We start from the raw sequence: 20,338 nt of genomic DNA on the forward strand, positions 1-20,338 counted from the left end.
TTCCCTAGCCCACTCCCACCCGCTGGTGTGTGAAGTCCCCAAGTGGGAACACCGCTGTGAATAAGCCAGGGGAGCAGGAAGCCCCCCGGCTCTCAGTTGTCAGGCCCTAAACCTCCAGTCACTTCACTTAATTAGCTTAACAAACTACTGCACTCAAGATAACCAACCTCCTTTTTTTGTGTGACTTCTGCAAAGATGACACGGAAATTTTAGCAAAAGTTTTACCAATTCCACCCAGCTGGTGTGGTTCAGTGATTGAGTGTTGACCCATGAACTAGGAGGTCATGGTTCGATTCCGGGGCAGGGCACATGCCCAGGTTGTGGGCTTGATCCGCAGTAGGGGGCCTGCAGGAGGCAGCCGATGGATGATTCTCTCTCATCATTGATGTTTTTCTCTCTCTCTCCCTCCCTCTCCCTTCCTCTCTCTGAAATCAATAAAAACCTATTTAAAAAAAAAGTTTTACCAATTCCTACTTGGACAGTTGATTAAGACCAGATAGAATATCGTTTGGTTTTTGTTTCTGTTTTCATCACACTCCCTTTCTCCGTTTTCCTTCAACATCCAAAATCATTTCCAGAATAAAGGGGTGGGGCTGGAACAAGCTTCCAGGAGTTCACATGTAGGACTTTGCAAGCTCTGGAGAAGCAAGCATTTTCAGGGGGAAGAATACAGATGCTCTGGAAGCACCCGGTGCATTGCGTGGCCTCCCACTCTCCCAGGTGGAGAAACCAACAGTTACTCTAGAACAGGAGGTCATTCCATCCTGGGGGCCTCTCCCCACAGCCCAGCCCAGAGCCCTAGGAGCAGAGGGACTCCCCAGCCTGCCCTGCCCTTGGTCAGAGTCTACTTTTCACTAGTTTCTTTCAGGACACACATGACTCCACATCCAGAGTACACCAGAACTGCCCTGCAAACACATGAGGGCAGGGAGAGAGGGGGCTGACCCCACCAAGATGTACTTCCAGGCCATGTCTCATGTCTAACGGTGTCACTACTCGTCCCCCAGGAACCAAACCTGCCAATCAATCTTGACTGCCAGTCTTCGCTAAGGGACTGGGACCTGTAGCTTTTCCATTCTTAGTCTCTATTGGTCCCTTCCTTTCTAACTCCCGCTGAAAATGCTTGCTTCTCCCAGGCCTCCCAATTTTTTCCTGACTCACAGCAGACTAGCTGGTCCCCATGCCTCCAGACTGTGCCCCCTCCCCAATCCAGTATGTCCTCTAACATCTCCACTTCAGCAATCACATTTGTGGTGTCACTTTCAGCTTCACCACCCTCTGATGGGCCCTTGTTGTCCAAACAATCTGTGGCTCATTTCTGCCAACCTCTATTCTTACCTCTCATGAGTCCCCCAACTCCTGACTCTGAGCTTCAGCCAAGCTGAATACCCGTTTAATCCCTAAGCGTGATGGGCTTGCAGGCCTCTGTGTCTTTTTTTTTTTTTTTTAACATATTTTATTGATTTTTTACAGAGAGGAAGGGAGAGGGGATAGAGAGTTAGAAACATCAATCAGCTGCCTCCTGCACACCTCCTACTGGGGATGTGCCCGCAACCAAGGTACATGCCCTTGGCCGGAATCGAACCTGTGACCCTTCAGTCCGCAGGCCGACGCTCTATCCACTGAGCCAAACCGGTTAGGGCAGGCCTCTGTGTCTTTATGATAACTATTCATACTGATGGTTCTGCATCTCCCTCTCCCTCCACAGAGACTAAGCTTAGCAATAATTTCCTTAGGGAGCCCTTTCCTGGTCTCCTCTTCCCACCCCCACTCTGTTTTTCAGGTGCCCCCTTTCTGTGTTCCCACAGCATCCTGGGCACACTATGATCACAGCATCTACTGCCCAGACTGTTCCCTCAATTTGTTTGGGAGCTCCTTGAAGGCAAGGACTGTGTTTTCCTTCTTTCAGTTTCTGTAGCATTGAACAGAGGCTTGACACGTGGAGGGTGAATGGATGGATGGATGGGTTGGATGAGCACATCTGGTGAGATGACACAGTAGGGAGAGGTGCCACTGACCCTTGCTGAATGGCTACAGTCTTTAAAGGCTTCCTAGACAATCACATGACCTGGCCCTGGTCTGCAACTGTACTGAGTGCCCCCTCCCGGGAGAGGGACCGCTGCTCCCACTGGGCTGGAGCAATGACCTGTATGCGGCAAACAGGTTTTCCCAGCCAAGCAATATGGGGAAGTTCTAGGAGAAGTAGGCTGCATTTTTTAAGAATTCTGTTTTGTTTGAAATCTTTAGATAACTGTGACAGTTATCTAAATCTGTCTGTAGCAAACTAAACTGTGTATGTGTTTGAAAAAGTGTTATGACTACTTAGGAAGCTATGAAAACCAGAACCCTTAGGGATCTGGGGGGCCAGAGACTAGGGCAGCTGAATTACAGTCCATCTTGTTTCAATGTTCAACTCCCCTGGGACATGGCTACAAATAAGGACTTTTCTGGCAATGACCATGGCATTTGGGTGCTCAGTTAGTGTGACATTTAGGAAGAGCAGTGTTGTCGGAGGAGATGTTACTGGGAGGGGCTGGGCTCCTCACTAACATGGAACACACTCCCACATCCCTTCCAGGCGGCCCAGCCAGAGACTGCACAGATGAGCGGTCCAGAGGAACACGAAGGTCCTGGATGCAGCAGCCTCTCAGCCTTTAGGAAGGCTGAGCACTGTGTGTTTTTACACAAAACAGCAACGATTTTTCCCATTCCTATCAGCTGCCCCCTTACAGAGACCAGGAGAGCCAGGGAAGGGAAGGGTTTATGGGTCTAAGTATTTCAGAGAGAAATTTAGGGGTAAGATGCAAACAGTGCAGCATGGCCTTTAAAAAACCGGATTCCAAACTTGTATATTGTTAAGTGAATTCTTGCTGAGCTAGAAGGCCTTCTCCAGATGCAGCCTGAACATTTCGCCAACTTTCTTTCTATTCCCTGTTATGATGCTCTGTGTGTGGCTAATATCGCGGATGGGTTGTTTTTTTACTGGGATACATCTAAGAGGCAAAGCCTCCTTTTGAACGCTACTTCCCACCTGGGTCACACAGAGGTAGAGCTGACCCCAAGGCGAGGGTCCAGCAACTGTCACTTCAAGCATCATCAAGCTGATGAGGGCAGCAGGAAGAGGCTGGCTGCATCTCAGACAGGGAGGAAGGGGAAGCTTTACTCATAAGCACTCAGAGGACCAGGGAGGAAACAGCTACTCCCAGTGGCAGAGCGACCATACATAACATCACAGGAGAGGCAGGCAGAAGCCAATGGGATTTAACCCCCAAGGGGAGTCACTTCAAGAATGCCAATGTAGACATTACTTGTAGCTCCTTACAAAGCCATTCTCAGAGGTATTAGATCAGCGAAGTCAATGAAACAAAGACAGAGGTGACCCACATGAGATGCAGTTAATGGAGATGAGCTTTTTCAGAACACAGATTCACGGACTGGTTAGAAATGCCAGTGAGATGCAGGGTACGCGGGTGTCATGTGTGGCCCCCGGATGCAGCAGGGTCAGCAAAATGATCACAAGGACGGGAAGACAAGCCCCAGATAAACATGAAGGCAAAGCAGCTTGTTTCTTACCGCTTCATCCTCGGTAGGCTTGAAAACACAAAGTTACACTTAGTGGGAAGCCGTGGCACACACAAGGTCAAGTCGCACACACAAGGTCAAGTCACGAACACAAGACTACCATTGCTTCGTGGGGAGGACGGGTAATGTTAAGTGGGTCTAACATGTCGGAGGCAGCCTCCTCAGCATACAGGAAAGCAACATTAGCAGGATTCAGAGCAGTAAGACATATTTTTAAAAGGCACCCCTACCCTTGCAATTTCTTTTTTAAAAGGTCATACACATAGTGAAAGTGGTCAGTCAGACTAAAAAGTCCAGTCACCTGGGGTCCTCAACTCCTATTTGCTTTAAAAAGAATACAATGAATGGATGAGATCCAAAAGGTCAGAGGCTTTGTGCTATGAGTGGTTAGGCAAAGACTGTGAGTTTTAAAAAACTGAGCTTGGAGGTGGTGGTGCAGGAAAAGTCTAGCTTAGCCTAACATTTTTCACGCTCCCTATAAAAAGTAGGCATTTTTAAAAGGCTCAAATGAAACCTCTGCAACAAGAGCACTTCGGTGGGACAGGACTTCCAAAGCATCAGGGGTTACAGTTCCAACTGGAAGCACCCTTGGAAGGCGCAAGGGATGCGGATGCTGCCTGCGTGGGCTGTGTTCCTGGTAATAAGAGCTGGGAAGCTGGGGCCGACTCTGCCTCAGTGCCCAGGAGAGCAGTTGGTAATGGAGATCGGCATGCAACGCAGAAGTTAAGAAGTGGAACAACAGAAAAAACTGCTGCGGGCTCTGCCGGCAACACCTGGAGTTTACGGGGGCCCCTCGGAAAAAGCTGAGGTGCCCTGAGAGGTCCAGAAGGCAGGCTGATCATTAGGATTAGATTTTCATTTTTCAAGGAGAAGACTGGAGCGAAGCCACTTAGGGACACAGACTAGGGCTGACCCAAAGTGGAAGGAGAGGAAGCCCACACCACTGGATCTTACCTCTTCTGCATCTTCTGAATGGGTGGAGAGCTGGTCATGCTGAATAATCTCAGCATCCTCCTCTGTCGGTCCGTTGCCCACCCTGATCCCACCAAAGTTGACAGTTCCCTACACACATGAACAGAAAGAGTAGAATTTGCCTGGGCTTTAATATGACATTTTGTGAGGTGGGGAAGGGCGATGGTTAGTACATACAAACCTCAGAAAAGTACATATTCTAACAACAAAAGCAAAACCAGCTGGTCAAACAGCTAAGTAAAAACAAACCACTGTTCCCACCCCAGCCACCACCGCCCCAGCCCCAGCCCCAACTGCATTTACCAACTCATCCTGATGGGAGGAAATATGCAGTTCTGCCTGCTGCACCCAGAGACACCAACCTTGCCTCAGTCAATGCTAATTAAGAATCCTGCTTGAATGGAAAAGCTTAATACGAACAGACTCTCACAGCAGGTGTAGCTCTATCTGCAAAGCTTTCAATGGCCTAAGTTTTCTTGAAACTGAACTAAAGAGTAGACTTTGTAAGAGGGAGGGGCACGGAATGACATGACAATTGTAACCTGGTCTGTCTGATAAGCTTTCAACAGGAGCCCCAAGAGTTCCAGCCACCTCTCCCAGAAATGTGCTAGTGCTGGGCCTCTGCCCCGGAACAAAGGGAAGGGAAAGAAGCTTCATGTACGTCAGCTTCCTGCTAGAGAATACTGAGTTTACAAAAAGAAAGAGGCTCCTTTCCTTCCGTGGAGGACTCTGGAGTGAAAACAACTCTTTCTGGGCATGTGGGCAGATGCTGATGGGTGTGGCTTCTCCTCACTTCCCAGGCATAGTTTTCAGTAGGGTCTCCAGAACCTGAATTTCTACGTCAACCTGCTTTGGAAAAGCTTAGGTTTATTGAGGCAAAAGGACTCTGTGGCTACAAAAACTAGGCAGAACTGGGATTAAGTCTGACCGATATTAATTAGTGCTAACCTGCCACAGAGTGAAAGGAGCTGAAGAAACAGCCCCTGGCCCTGGCCGGTGTTGCTCAGTTGGTTGAGCCTAGTCCCATGCACCAAAAGGTCGCTGGTTCGATTCCCAATCCGGGCACATGCCCGGATTACAGGCTCAATCCCCAGTAGGGGGCGTACTGGAGGCAGCTGGTCAATGTTTCTCTTTCCCTCTCCCTTCCTCCCTCTCTAAAGCCAATAAAAACATATTTTAAAAAAAGAAACAGCCTCTAGGCCTACTTCTTATGGTTTCTGTCTGGAGAAACAAACAAAGCAAGAGTTGGAAGATTGCTCTCCTGCAAAATGGCCTTCTGGGCAAGCAGCACAAACAACGTGTAAGCAGGTTTGGACAACTGCTTGGAGGTCCCCACGCACACCTTCACCTGTTCTCAGTTACTGACCACCAGATCCCCGTGTGGACAAATGCTCTCTCTCCTAGCAGCGGTTCTCACGTGCTGGGTAGAGAACCATTGCATCAGAGTCACCTTGCAAGCTGCACTTCAGTACACAGAGACTCTCAAATACTACTCCCAGAAAGTGCAAATTCAGTAGGTCTGGGGTGGAACCTAAGAAATCTATATTAAAAATATATACCCTCAAGTACAAACTGTATAATCATTTTGATTGTTTATCAAAACTGAAAATGCATGCACCCTTTGAGACTCAGCAATCCAATCCCACCCACCATTGGGAACTTGCTTGTGAAATTTTATCAAGGATGTTCCCTGAATTGCTACTTGTAATAGCAAAGAACTGGGAACAATGAACACATCCATTAGTAAGAAAGTGATCACATAATTTTAGCAGATTCAACAGAATGGTCTATGGAATGCTAGGCAACTATAAAAAAGTAAGAATAACTATGACACAATCTCCAAGATACACTAAATTTTTAATAACTTAATAAATCAAGGGACAAAATAGTGCTACAGTTTAAACACAATTATGATGTGTTTCAAAAAATATATGTACATCCACATATGCACTTATCTCAGAAGATGATAGAAATTTGGAGGTAAAATGCTGTTAATAATACCCTGAAGGAGGAGAAGGGTTCTGGGGACAGGCAGGCTTTCGCTTTCAGTACTTTTTGCATTTTCTTTCCCCTCCCCAAATTTTTATTGGAGCCAAACTGACAACATATGCTGGGGAGCAAGATCTCAAATGTTCCCTTATTTGCATTTTCTAACCAAGGTCACCTATTGCTTTAATTGTATTTTTTAATGTCAGTAGGGGATTCTCTGGGTCATAGGATTATAGACCATTTTTATTTTTCTTCCACTTAACTGTTTTAATACCCTAAAAAACAGATGTCAAGTTCCCCAGGTAATTCTGATAAGAAGTCAGATTCAGGAACCACTGAGGCCCTGGGCACCTCCAGGTCACACAAGTATTAACCTGACAACCCTCAAAAGATGAACTGAAAGGGCAACGAAGGGCATGGGTGACAGGAGAGGACTCCTGGGATGGGTTCTAGGGTACAGGAGGCAGGCTTCAAGGCACTAAAGCAGAAGGCTAGTTCTGAAGCTTCCCCCGACTAGAGGATAGAGTGAGGGGCAGACGGGTTAAGCCTCCCAGCTAGACACTAGCGACTGTCCTTTCAGAACACAGGGTATGAGAGTTTTAGGAAGGGGGATGAGACACACACACACCAGCAGAAAGAAACAACAACAACTAAACTGTGACACAGGCTTACAGACAACCAAGAGGACACAGAACAGAACAAAAACAGATCCGTGTCATATCCTCAGCACTTGGGGTCAAGAATCCAGAGTCCTTGTTAGAGAGTTATCAACCTGATGCCTTTAGGCTGCTCTCCAGATGTTTGGCTAAAAAAACCAGTGGGCTAAGAAGACCCTATGAATGTGGGGGTTTCTAGACTGGGGACTTTTAACTTGCATAGTATGAAAGAAGAGGATGCAGATTTAAAAGCATCAAGATTGATGCATCAGAAGCACACCTTAAAAACATTAAGACTAGCAGAAAGAGAGCCCATAGAAAGAATGTAAATACATGGATAGTTTGTGTTCTAAGGGTTTTTAATATTTTTTTTCTTATAGGAAAAGAGAAAGTTCCTACTTGATAATAATTTAAGTAGCAATATTAAAATATCTTCTTATTCAAAATATCAGCCCTCTTAGACTAGTTCTAGAAGGATGATCATAGTTTTCAAAGTTTAAAGTGATCAGAAACACCTAATGAAGGGAATGGTTATCCATCTAAATATTTCATTTTCTTTTAAAGGAGTACGATGCTACTAGAACACAACAGTACATGAGTGATCACTACTGGTGACCCTTAAAAATCCTATAGATTCATTATATAGAATAGATTGTACTAGTTTAATATTAGGGCATTGTAAGATTTTGGTTAAGTGATGTTTTTAAGGACAGATATTGAAATGCTTAACATTCAAACTGCTGATACTGAATTATAAGCTAGTATTGGAAGAAGGAAAGATCAAAACAGAGATGACTCTGGTTATTACCCCAGATGTGCAAGACACACAAGACACACGGCAGAGCGGAGTTCTCACTGGAGCAGCTGAGGACGTGAGGGTAGACATGTATAAGCTTCCAATGGAAGGAGACTAAGTCACAGCTAAAATGGGCCAAATGTCCAAGCATCTTCGGAAGCAGACCTTTAAGTGTCGGGAAATCAAGAATCACAGAGATGCTCTTGCTCCGGGCTGAAAAATCACCCAATACATGGTCACAAAATACAGACATGAAAGTGGATGGGTCCAAGAGCGCCATCTTGGATTAAGATGATGGGACCCGGAGAGGGTACAACAGCCACTCTGCTTCCATAACCATGACTGTACTTACATATCTGAATAGAAACTTAGTAGACCAAGGGTAAAGATGATATCAGAATCTACTCATAAGAGGTGGAACTCTTTTCTGTCGTCTCAATGAGTAACAAGAGCACACATGTCCCACGCTCTCAATATAGTTAACAAGAATTCTGCTGCACTGTTTGCCACCTCTTTACACAAAATGTGATGGTTTGTTGGTTTAAATTCACTCACTGTTGCAGCCGCTGCTGCCTCTAGTCCCTGTTGGCTCGGGGTTGGGCTGACTGGGGCCTCCACAGGTTGCCCTTCCTGATAGTGAAGGGAAGAAAAGAGGAAGGGAGAAGAAAACAAAAGAGGGAGGGAGTGAAGGGGGAGACGAATGCAGGGGACATGGAAGGGTGAAGATGGTCAGAAAAGGGAGAAGGAGGGTCTTGTAACTCAGCTGCTCTCCAACAGGAATAATAATCTAACAGCCATATGAGAGTCATGCAAAAAGATCTTTTGGATTTTACCACAGTGTAATAAGTAAGCATTACTGGATAGCTAGAAGTGAACATTTGGCAACTTAAGCATATGTGTGTGTGTGTGTGTGTGTGTGTGTGTGTGTGTGTGTGTGTGTGTGTGTGTGTGTGTGTGTGTGTGTGTGTGTAGAATTCACATGCACACATACATTAAGTAAACACAAGTATGTATGCTGCTTTTTAAAAAGAAAAAACAACATGCTTCAAGCCAAATCTTTCCCCCGGATGTTTTGGTTGGTGAGAGCATCACGGTCTTATTTCAAAAGAAAATGTCTCAGTGTCAGCCCTGTGGTTGCCCAGGCAAACCACATGAGTGGGTTCACACGGCTGCAGCTCTTGCTGCTTTGTTGTGTCTGATGCTGCATCTAGACAGGCCCAGACCTGGATGTTGCTGAGCACAGCATGAGCAAACATGACCAGGAAAGGTAAACACTTATGACTTATTCTCTATACCCGAGCTACTCAAAGCTGAATCCAGATGTCCAGGCAACAAAAACACTTTTTGATTTCAGCAGGTCCAGTGCTCATGCTGGGATATGACACAAATGCACTTTAAGAGTATATAGACTTATGCACAATTCATTAGATCCAATGAGGAATTGTCTTGATCTTAAAAAAAAAATAGTAACTTTCAGCAACAGAAATATACCCACCAAATGCTTCCTCCTCAAATACTGATGGCGAAGGACCAGCGGTTTAAACAGTAGCATCCATGGTACACACAGCAATGCGACCACAACTAGGAAACACTGAACTCCTTTCTGCAAAGGAGGACAAGGCACATCACATTAATCAAACATGCAGTTTCCAATTCCAGCACAAATTACCCCCCAAACAGTACTTTCTTACTGACTTGTGAATAATGCTATCCAGATTCTCAAAATAATTAGCAGATGTGGCAAAGCCCAGGAATTGTCCCATAGGACGAGAGTTATTATTCCACCCTTTCTGATACAAAAATTATAGTAGACCCTCCCAAGTAAGGAGGACAGGCTGAATTTAGATCTAGATGCATGAATTGAAAACCAAATCCTACAGAAAGGGATTTAAGTTTTTTTTAGGGTAACAGAAACATCTAACTTCCTGACCTAGGATAACCACCTAAGACAGTCCACTTCTGGGCTGACGCACCTGCCCAGAATATAGCATTGAATTATGAATGTCCTCGTAGTTAAAGACGAACATGTTTATGAAATGGATCAGAAGGCTAGGTGCTTTCTCAGATGTAAGAGCGTCATAAGCCGTCCACTTGTAAAAAATAAGGATAACCAAGTAGCCAAACAAAGAGGTCATGAAGATTATTTCAGGAATAAACCCAAAGTAGATATTCAGGGGCTTCTTGAAATAGCTAAAAAGGAAGAGAGAAAAAAAACGTGAGAAGTGAACAGACCCAGGGCCACCCCTACACCAAGTGGAGCCCTCAGTAAATTTTCTCCTGTGGCTCCCTCAATTCTGTCTTTATTACTTTAAGAAGCAAGAGCCAGAAGCACTGGAGGCAACAGAGACAAACAGGATTAACGCTGACTTCCAGACTTTTAGACCTTGAACAGTTCCAGTACCATCCTCTCCATTCTCCCATGAGAGAGAGATTGGAAAATCTAGTACATTCCAAGACACAGTTCAAAATTTCATGTGAGTTACACATCAAGGAAAAAAATAATTCACTCATTTTGATGAAAATTACACAAGGTTCTCTCAAAGATCTTCACTGCAATTGTAAATTTTTAAGGGACTAATATTAAGTAAGCCCCATTTCTTAAAAGCACTTTTTTAACACAGAACAGGGTTCTGAGTTACTAATCCCTCCCCCCAAATGCCATCTATTTCTTAGGCAAAAGCATTACCTAAACTAAGCACATTCTTATGACAGAAACAGAGCGACTCACATATGGTTGAAAAGGCTCAGACCTACTCCAAACATCATGTGGATGATACCAAGGATAACGGACATCTTCATCTTAAAGGAGTTGAGGAAGGTCAGTTTATTAGTAGCAATGTTCCAAATCTGTCACAACCCAAGGAAACAAAAGGGTATTACAAAGAGTGCTCAAATGGAAAACTAGTCACCCATTTAAAAAATAGGGTTGTTTTTTAATTATGGAAAATTCTAAACACATTCTTAAGTAGAGAGAAGAGTATAACAGACAACTCCCACATGGACATCACCTATTTTCAACAATTATTATTCACCTATGCACTCTTGGTCAATCTGGCTCCATCATACCCCCAACCCACTCCCCACCTCCATATTGTTCTAAAGCAAAATCCAGGTACCATATAATTTTACTGTAAATATTTCAGTGCAGATCTCTAAAAAGGATTCATTTTAAGAACATGACCACAATACTATTGTCACACCCTAAAACAGTAACAATGATTCCTTAATATCATGAAATATACAGTCAACATTCAAACTTCCCTGGATTGTGTCCAAATGCTTTTTAATAACTCATTTATTCAAAGTAAGGTCCAGACAAGGCCTATACACCGTGACTGTTGATATAGCTTTAAAGTCTTAATCTATAGGTTTTCCCTCCAGCTCTCATTTTTTATTCCTTACAAAATATTTGTTGAAGAAATTGGGTCAGTTGCCCGGTTATGTGTAGATGTTTCCACAATCTTGTGTTTTACTGATCATGTCCCTGTGGTGCTGTCGGTCCATCTACTTTTTTTTTTTAAAGAAGCTTTATTTGTTTATGTTTAAATATATTTTTATGATTTCAGAGAAGAAGGGAGAGGGAGAGAGAGAGAAACCATCAATGATGAGAGAGAATTACTGATTCGCCTGCACTCCCCCTACTGGGGATCGAGCCCGAAAACCAAGCATGTGCCCTTGACTGGAATCGAACCGGGATCGTTTAGTTCCCAGGCGGACACTCTATCCACGGAGCCAAACTGGCTAGGGCAGTCCATCTACGTTTTAAATATTAATTGCCTTAAGCTTTATCCCCTAAGGCCTGGATGCCTGTAATACTTTCCTGACAGTTCTGCTGCCAGATAACATGGCCATCAGATAACATTTTCTAAATTGTGACTATGACGCAGTCATTTCCCTGAGCCAAAACCTCCCCCTGAATCCCCACCATCATCTCTAGGCGAAAGTGCAAAATCTGTAGCCTGACAAGCAGGATCTTCTACCATCCAGCCCGGCATCATTTTTTCCTGAACTGGCCTCTTCGTGAAGCTGATTCTCAGTGACCTCTAACCTGAAAAGTGGTGACTCGTTCTCTCTCCAGCCCAATCTCACCTGAAATTCAGCTCTACGACTCCAACCGCCTGACAGACATTTCTCTGAGTGTCCGCCCCCGTCACTTCAAACCCAGTATCTACCCTGTAAGTATCCAATGGAATATCTACAAAAAAAACTTTGTGACTACAGAAACTATATAAATGTGAAGAAATATTATTAGACTCTAAACTACTTGAGGGCAGGAATTATGTCTTAAAGTTCTGTGTTTCCCCCAGAAGGCACTATGCCTTGCAGACAATAGGGATTCATAGACATTTGTTAAATGCATATGTAACATGCTATTAAACTTCTCCAAGCCTGTTTCCTTATCTGTATAATAGAGATAGCATCATCTACCCGATAAATTAAGGATAAATCAGATATGCTGAGGGCTCAGGACATATTTCTGGCCCATAGTAAGCATTTCAGTAACATTAACTTCTCTAATAATTAAAATAATCAACTCTGTATCTCCCCACTTTTTTTTTTGCAAACACTTCTCCTCACCTATAACAATCTGAAGTATTTTTAAAGACAGATTATTTCCCATTTTATTTTATTATTATTATTAATCCTCACCTGAGGATATTTTTCCATTGACTTTAAAAAAAAAAGTGTGTGTGTGTGTGTGTGTGTGTGTGTGTGTGTGTAGTATTTATTGGTTATATATATATTGATTTAAATATATCTTTGTTGATTTCAGAGAGGAAGGGAGAGGAGAGAGAGATAGAAACATCAATGATGAGAGAGAATCATGGATCGGCTGCCTCCAGCACCCCCTACCCCACTAGGAATCAAGCCCGCAACCCGGGCATGTGCCCTTGACAGGAATTGAACCTGGGACCCTTCAGTCTGCAGGCTGACGCTCTATCCACTGAGACAAACCAGCCAGGGCTCCATTGATTTTTAGGGAGAGTAGAAGAGAGAGGGAAAGGCAGAGAGAAACATGGATGTAAAAGAAACACATCGATTGGTTGCCTCCTGCAGAAGCCCTGACCAGGGCCTGGGTGGGGGAGGAGCCTGCAACCAAGGTATGTGCCCTTTACTGGAATTGAACCCTTTGGTCTGCAGGCCAATGCTCTAGCCACTCAGCCAAACAAGCTAGGAACAATTTATTTTCCATTTTAATAAGAAACCTTAATCTCTCTGGGCCATAATGTTTCCCACCTGAAATTTTATAATTGTTACTGTCTAACATTTATTCTTCAGTTCCTCTACCCCCTTTCTTAGGCACACAAAACAAAAGATTTAATCACACTTATTTGCCTAAGTATTTGAAAAAAATAATTAAATTCTGGGATAAGTTCTTATAGTATGTAAAGATAAGAATAGAAGTTGAAACCCAGAGGGAAGAGCTATTTCTGTTCTGTGAAAAAGACAAACAAATTAAGTTAAATAAATTAAACTGGGAAGAAGTCTTGAAAATCAATCTTCCCAGAGTAAATATTACTAACCACCTCTGAAATTAGCAATGCAGGAAAAATTATTTTGGCTTCCCAAGGCACTTGGGTCTTTTATGGCTTTGAAGTACACTGAACAGATAAACCAAGGTTTTCCAAAAATATATATGTCAACTAAAAACCAAATAACTATTTATCTTCACTTTATTCTCTCACTTTAGGGTCACAATTTAACATTTTAGTGTTAGACATATAGGAGAGAAGTGCTCTTACTGGATCGATGCCAAAAGGGTATGGTCCACCAAAAACTCCAGGAACAGCTGGGTCCAACTGGAGCACAGGGTTCCCCCGAAGCGTCTCCTCCCTAAATTAGGAGAAAAGTTGCATTTATTTTTTTATCAACAGAAACTGACCCCAAAAGAAATTACTCTAGCTATCTCATCTCTTCAATAAAATGAATAGGGACGAGCATCTGAGATGAGAAGGGATCAGAGATAACAACAGCAAACTTAAACACATACACACAACCAAGCAGGGAATTTGGAGAATCTGCTTTTAATTTATAAAAATAATCAATGTGCCTATTTTAGCCTCAGCTCCTTGAGACTGCTGAGCAAACCACAAAGTTTGTGGAGGATAAATAAGAGGAGACGCTGCATTCTTCTGAAACAGACGTCGCCAACCAGCTCCTAAAGAAGTGTTAGTTTACCACCTGTCTGGAAAATCAGAGGTGAATATGAAAGGAATAAGCTTTGACTTTTAGCTTCTTTTGCAACTTACGTCCAATTAGATATGAACATTGGCCGTACGCTCCAGGACGATCCAAAGATATTGAGAGACTTGGAAAAGCAATCGTTGTAGATGAGGCCAGTGTAGATGGAGAACACACCCATCAATAGAATAATGTACCGTCCGCTGAACACAGTGCTAAACATCTGGGAACCAGAAGAAAGAAGTCAATGAAATGTACTTGCTGTAGCTCATGTTGGGACAATGTTGTTTAGAAAACACTATACCCTTCCCTTCATACCACTTAACCCCATCCTGGTCAGAGAGCTTGAAGTAAAGATCAAAATACAATGCAAATAAGAAATTCACTTTCACAGCATGTGGTCTCTTTAAGTGTTAAAATGAATATAACTTCTCTACAAATTCATGACAGAAGACTTCCAGATCATAATTTTCATAATGAATGCTTGAGGAATTATAAAATTTCAGTCTACTGCAAGATGTAACTCAAAAATTACCTCATTCTCATTCTTCTGAGAGAGGATCCGGCTCTCCCTTAACACCATCCATACAGCAAACAGGGTCATCAAAATGCCATGGCCAAAGTCCCCAAACATCACAGCAAATAGGAAAGGGAAAGTGATGATGGTATATGGAGCTATAAAGAAACCAAAGGATGTCAGATGGGTACTAGACTTACTGGAATGATCACTTTGTAAGGTGTATAAATGTCTAATCACTATGTTGTGCACCTGAAACTAATATAGTGATGTATGTCAACTGTAATAAAAAAATTAATTAATAAAAAAAACAAGGGGGAGAGAATGGGCAATATCTATAATACTATCAACAATAAAAAATATCCTATATAATAAAAGCCTAATATGCTAAGTGTCCGGTCATCCGTTCAACCAATCAAAGCATAATATGCTAATGATATGCTAAGGCAGCTCAACCGCTCACTATGACATGCACTGACCACTAGGGGGCAGACAGTTGATGGTTGACCAGTTGCTATGCTGTGCACTGACCACCAGGGGGCAGATGCTCAACGCAGGAGTTGCCTCCTGGTGGTCCAGTGCGCTCCCATGGGGGAAGCGCTGCTTAGCCAGAAGCCAGGCTCATGGCTGGCAAGCGTAGTGGTGGTGGCAGCGCTAAGGATGTCTGAATGACAGCTTAGGCCTGCTCCCCTAAGCTGTCAGTCGAACATCCCCAAGGGCTCCTGGACTGCAAGAGGGCGTAGGCCAGGTTGAGGGACACCCCCCTCCCCCGCAGTGCATGAATTTTGTGCACTGGGCCTCTAGTATTAAAATAAAGCAAAGAGGGGCAGAATGGGGACATCTGTAATAGTGTCAACAATAAAAATAAAGTAAAAAAGTTTTTAATTTAAAAAAAAAAAAAGGAGGAAAAAGACAAAGCAATTCCTCTCTGTATGCTAAGGTCAGTATAAGGTGACTTTGCACTCCCAGAGAAAATCTTCCCTGGTGCTGTGCTCCTCACAAAGTAGCTTGATAACATCTGAGCTACAGCTAGAGTTTTAAACAAAGAACACAGGAAGTGAAAGCTTTGCCTCTAGCACTGGCAACAATGTGGTTTGTTCTCTAATTCCTTTTTCCTAGTCCCTGGGACACTGCTCCTGGAGCAGGCAGCTTTCTTCTCTGTGCAGCAACCATTTCCCAGCTGAATAAAGCTACTGGGTAAGCAGGAGAAAGCCCAGCACCCGGGGCAAAGCAGGTCCGGAAGAAGGCTCCAGCTGAAAATGAATTCTGACTCTTGACTTAATAATTAACTCTCCAAACAGAGGAGAAATCTGCTTTGTGCCTAACATGGTCAATAATTGCTATATTTTCTCTAACATGGAACAGGGAAGCCATTTTAAAATGTCAGATATCTTGGAAAAAAAACTTTTGCTTAAAGCAGTTCCTACAAATGGTGTGCTAGAGAAAGCCAGGTGTTTTATATCTGTAAAACATATACACAGAAAAATCCAATCCACAGAGCTCATGCCTATAAAACCACCTCTTTTTTTAATATGTAAGATTTTTCTCCCTTTGATGGGAACTTGAATGAGGTAATTTCTATAATTCTTTCAAATTTTAATAATAAAAATTATGAAAATTTTACACAGTCAAATTTTGCTTCATAATCAACGAAGTTCTCCAAATAACCTGTTCTGTGAAAAACAGAGAACAGGAGTTATATGGGCACCTCTTCACAGGAATTACACTCGTGCTGAGGTCTTGACATCTTTTGTTTTAAGCCAGTTGTTAACAGCATTTAAAGTGAGGCATTAAAAGATAAAACAAACAGCCGGGCCGGCGTGGCTCTGTGGTTGAGTGTAGACCTATGAACCAGAAGTCATGGTTCGATTCCTGGTCAGGGCACATGCCCATGAGTTGTGGGCTTGATCCCCAGTGTGAGGGGTGCAGGAGGCAGCCAATCGAAGATTCTCTCTCATCACTGATGTTTCTCTCTCTCTCTCTCCACGTCTCTGAAATAAAAATATATATATTTAAAAGTATATATATGACAAGCAAAAAATAAAACCTCTGGAGGGAAACGATGCAAGCTTTTTTTTACCTGGATTTATCTCTCGGTAAGTTCCAATTCCATAAGCATCTACTATGTTCTGAAAGCCATATGTGAACTTGTTCGTTTTGTTATAGGTTGGGGGAGTCTGGTTTGTCTGCATCCTGTTCAAAATGGAGGGCACGGTGGACCCACTGTGCTCCTGGCAAACATTAAGCACATATATCAAATTAGGTCATGCTCCTAAATGTGGTGATCTTACACAGGCATGCATATTATCAAAACCCATCCACCTGTATGCATAAAATGTGTGTCTTTTATTTTATGTAAATTGTGTCTCAATCTTCCCCAGTCTTTGGGGAAACTGAAACTAGGTATAAAATTTACAATGAAAGATTTAAATTAAGTCTTGGGAAGAAAATCCTTACTGTAAAAAAACGTTTAATTCTAAAATATGTAACCAAAGTAACCATGGAACCTCTTTCTCTGGAGACATCCTCACCTGCCTTCCTAGGACTATCATTGTTCTCTCCTCTGTTTATGGAGGAAGCAACGTACATTCTCTGACTTTCCTCCCTCACCACCTGCTCTAAACTCCTGAATCCTTGCAGTCTAGCTGAGCATGCTTATTCAAAGTGGCTGCTGGTCACCAGATCCAAAAGTCTTTTCTCCCATATGCAAGCCCCTGACTCTTTCTGGGTGAAAACCTTGATTCCACAGGAGTCCCCTCCTGCTCACTAACCATGCTTTTTATGTCTTTGCTGGCTTTTCCTCCTCTGACTATCCCCAAACAGTGCAGGGCCCCAAGGTCCTGTCTTTAGCTTCCTTACTTTCCTTCTTTGAGGTCTCACTCCCTTCCACTCTCATGAATCCACCTTTCATTGTGCCTTTTCTATCAAGAACCTGTCCTATTACCTGCTGACCAGCCTCTCGATGTGATTGAAACTGAACTTACCATTTTCCCCCTAAGTTTCTCTTGCTGAACTTTTACTTCCATTAGTGAAACCATTATCCTACCAGGCACCCAGCTTTGATGCCTCAGAAACATTTGTTTATTTCTTCTTGTACTGCTCCCACACGTTGCTAAAAACCAAGTTTACCTAATGATTCTTCCTTCAGAATGTCTCACAAATTCATCATTATTTTCTTTTCCTATTGTCAGTTCTCACCTCAGGGGCCCTTACAGTTTACTACTCTGTGTTTAACATAACTTCCTAATTGACCCCCACCTATAGACTCTCTACTCTCCAATCCAACCAAGATACTATCAATAGGTTACTCCTTTAAAACTGCTTTGGTCATGTCCTTTCACTGCTAAATAACTTCTACAGCCTCTCCATTCCTTTTGAAATAGAATTTAAAAAGTAATCTGGTATTTTAAAACCTTTCTCAATTAGTTTCTACCTAATCAAGTTCACATCCTAGTATTTCCGTTTGCCCATTATAATCCCATTTTTGCCCAACCATGAATGTCGTACTGTACTTCCTGCCTTTGTCCATATTTTCTTCTCATCATTGTAAATCGACATCTCGCCCATTCTTCAAAGCCCCAGTGCCACCTTCTTGAAGCTTTTGTTCAATCATCTTAGTTGCATATACCACTCTGAGTACAGACTGTCTTCTGTACAGTCTGACTGTATGTTTGCCTGTCAGCCTCTCCAAGGAAACTGTAAGGTAGTTGAGGGCTTATTTTTTACTAGTACATCTCTAACTAGATCAGCGCTTTGAACAGAGCAGTACTTCTAACTACTAAGTGAGTCTGCCAAGGTCATACTACAGGTTATACTAATGGACCGAGAATGTGGATTAGGAAATTGACATTGTGGTCATGAGCTACCCTGAAGAATCATGGATACATGATTAAGTTATTTAACCTTTTTTTAAAAAAAGCACAATTTCCACATTTGGAAAAAAAGGACACATATGCAAAATGCATTGTCAGGACACAAGATGTGTATATTGAAGAACTCTGAAAGTAAAAATGCCATAAAAATGTGGATAGTTAATGTTACTGTTGATGGGAACCTCTTTTCTTAGCTATAGGCTGCACTGCTTGCTGTGGGGGACTCACCGTGCCCCTTCTGAGTGCAAACTGGATGGAGTCAAGTTCAGTGACAGGGCACCAGACCTCTGCAATCAGACACTTCTGGGTCACGTCTATGTTGCACAGGTTCAGAGTGTGGTAGATGGCCTTCATCTTCCGCACTTTGATGAACCAGACACGGATGTTCTTAGCAGCTGCCTGCAGAACCCTCTGGCGGTGATCCTCCGTTTGATTCAAAACCTTTGAGAGAGAAAGGAACATGGGAGGGATCCTTCTAACACCAGTCTTAAGTCTCAGGATATGAATGGCAAAAGGCACAACTTTCTGAGAAGGGTTGCTGGGAATCTGTTTTGTTTTTGTTTTTTTTCTTCCTTTGACTAGAATGACTTTTTTTTAGGGGTCAAATTACAAGAAATTAGAGTTCTAGTTACTAACATTTGTTTTTATTTAGCTCCAAGCTCAAAAGAAGCCTGATAAAATGGTTTCTACCTTTGCACTATACCTTTAATCTTACCACCAAATCTATGGCACAACAATTCATTGGCTTTTACTTGGCCCATTAAAGAGTGGTGACTTTCCAGGTGGAGCCTGTAACTCAGACTCAAAGAAGTCAGCATCACAGGTCCAGATGTTGACAAAGCAACAAATCCACACTGAAGAAGAGCAAGCTGCCAAATCCCCTGAACGTAAGCCAGCAGCAGGGAACGATGGAAAAGAGGCATTGCTGAACACCACTGTCTGCCTATGCCAAGGGAGACCCCAGAACCGGAGACAGGAGACACTGGGGTCAGGAGGATCCAGAACCTTTAGAGGGAAGTTAGCCTGCCACATACCACTGTCATCACGGGCAGATAAGGCTTTATGTTCCTGGTTCCTGTCAGGCTGGAGGAGTGGGGTGGGGGTGGGGGGATGTTTCAGTGCTGACCTCTGGAAACCAGGACAGAGTTTCTCAGAGGAATCACATTTGCCAAGACGACAGTGTGAGAATGGGGCAGGGACACTTTACAGTTACTGCCGTATTTACCAGCAAATATTTAAGATTTTAATAGCAGAAAAGAGGCTAAGCCAAAATTGGACAAGCAACCCGTCACTAACTTTTCTGCATGAAAATCTATCTTAAATCTCTACATTATTTTGAAGAGGAAAAAGCTACATACTAATCATTTTTAAGTCAGTTCAGAAAAAAAGTAGTAACTACTACTTGACAAACTTTCTTGAGCAGTAGAATGTGACTTACATAGAGAGGTTTAAAAAAAAGCTGGCCTGGCTGGTGGTTCACTGGTTAGAACATTGGCCGTGGTACCAAAGGGTCTCAGGTTCGATTCTCAGTCAAGGGCACGTACCTAGTTTGCAGGTTTGATCCCCAGCCCCAGTTGATGTGTCTCTCACATATTTCTCTCTCCTTCCCCCTTTTTATCTCCCTCCCTCTCTCCCTTCCACTCTCTAAAAATTAATGGGGAAAAAATATCCTTGGTAAACTCTTAAATCACTTGAGAATAAAGGAACAAAACTACTTTTTGTCCTTCTGGCTGTTGACAATTTCACAATTACTATTACAACTTCTGGGAAG

General features: G+C 43.0%; 1 protein-coding gene across 8 annotated transcripts in view; it reads right to left on the bottom strand.

Moving 5' to 3' along the window:
• The window catches only part of ATP6V0A1 (ATPase, H+ transporting, lysosomal V0 subunit a1), a 53,306-nt gene that overhangs the window by 8,096 nt on the left and 24,872 nt on the right, over nt 1-20,338 (bottom strand). For 2 of the 8 annotated variants that reach the window (XM_005875723.2, XM_014547231.1), the window contains exons 10-20: nt 18,796-19,008; nt 16,776-16,926; nt 14,714-14,853; nt 14,247-14,401; nt 13,740-13,830; nt 10,724-10,842; nt 9,969-10,185; nt 9,491-9,598; nt 8,551-8,625; nt 4,537-4,644; nt 3,574-3,591 (exon numbers count right to left, since the gene is read on the bottom strand). In XM_005875723.2, the coding sequence (XP_005875785.1) occupies nt 3,574-3,591; nt 4,537-4,644; nt 8,551-8,625; nt 9,491-9,598; nt 9,969-10,185; nt 10,724-10,842; nt 13,740-13,830; nt 14,247-14,401; nt 14,714-14,853; nt 16,776-16,926; nt 18,796-19,008 (1,395 nt within the window). The remainder of the gene's footprint in view (nt 1-3,573; nt 3,592-4,536; nt 4,645-8,550; nt 8,626-9,490; nt 9,599-9,968; nt 10,186-10,723; nt 10,843-13,739; nt 13,831-14,246; nt 14,402-14,713; nt 14,854-16,775; nt 16,927-18,795; nt 19,009-20,338) is intronic. The other 6 variants (XM_005875726.2, XM_014547233.1, XM_005875727.2 and 3 more) reach the window with 4 other exon arrangements.

This window comes from Myotis brandtii, unplaced genomic scaffold, assembly GCF_000412655.1.
Source record: "Myotis brandtii unplaced genomic scaffold, ASM41265v1 scaffold469, whole genome shotgun sequence".
In the NCBI taxonomy this organism is placed as follows: domain Eukaryota; kingdom Metazoa; phylum Chordata; class Mammalia; order Chiroptera; family Vespertilionidae; genus Myotis; species Myotis brandtii.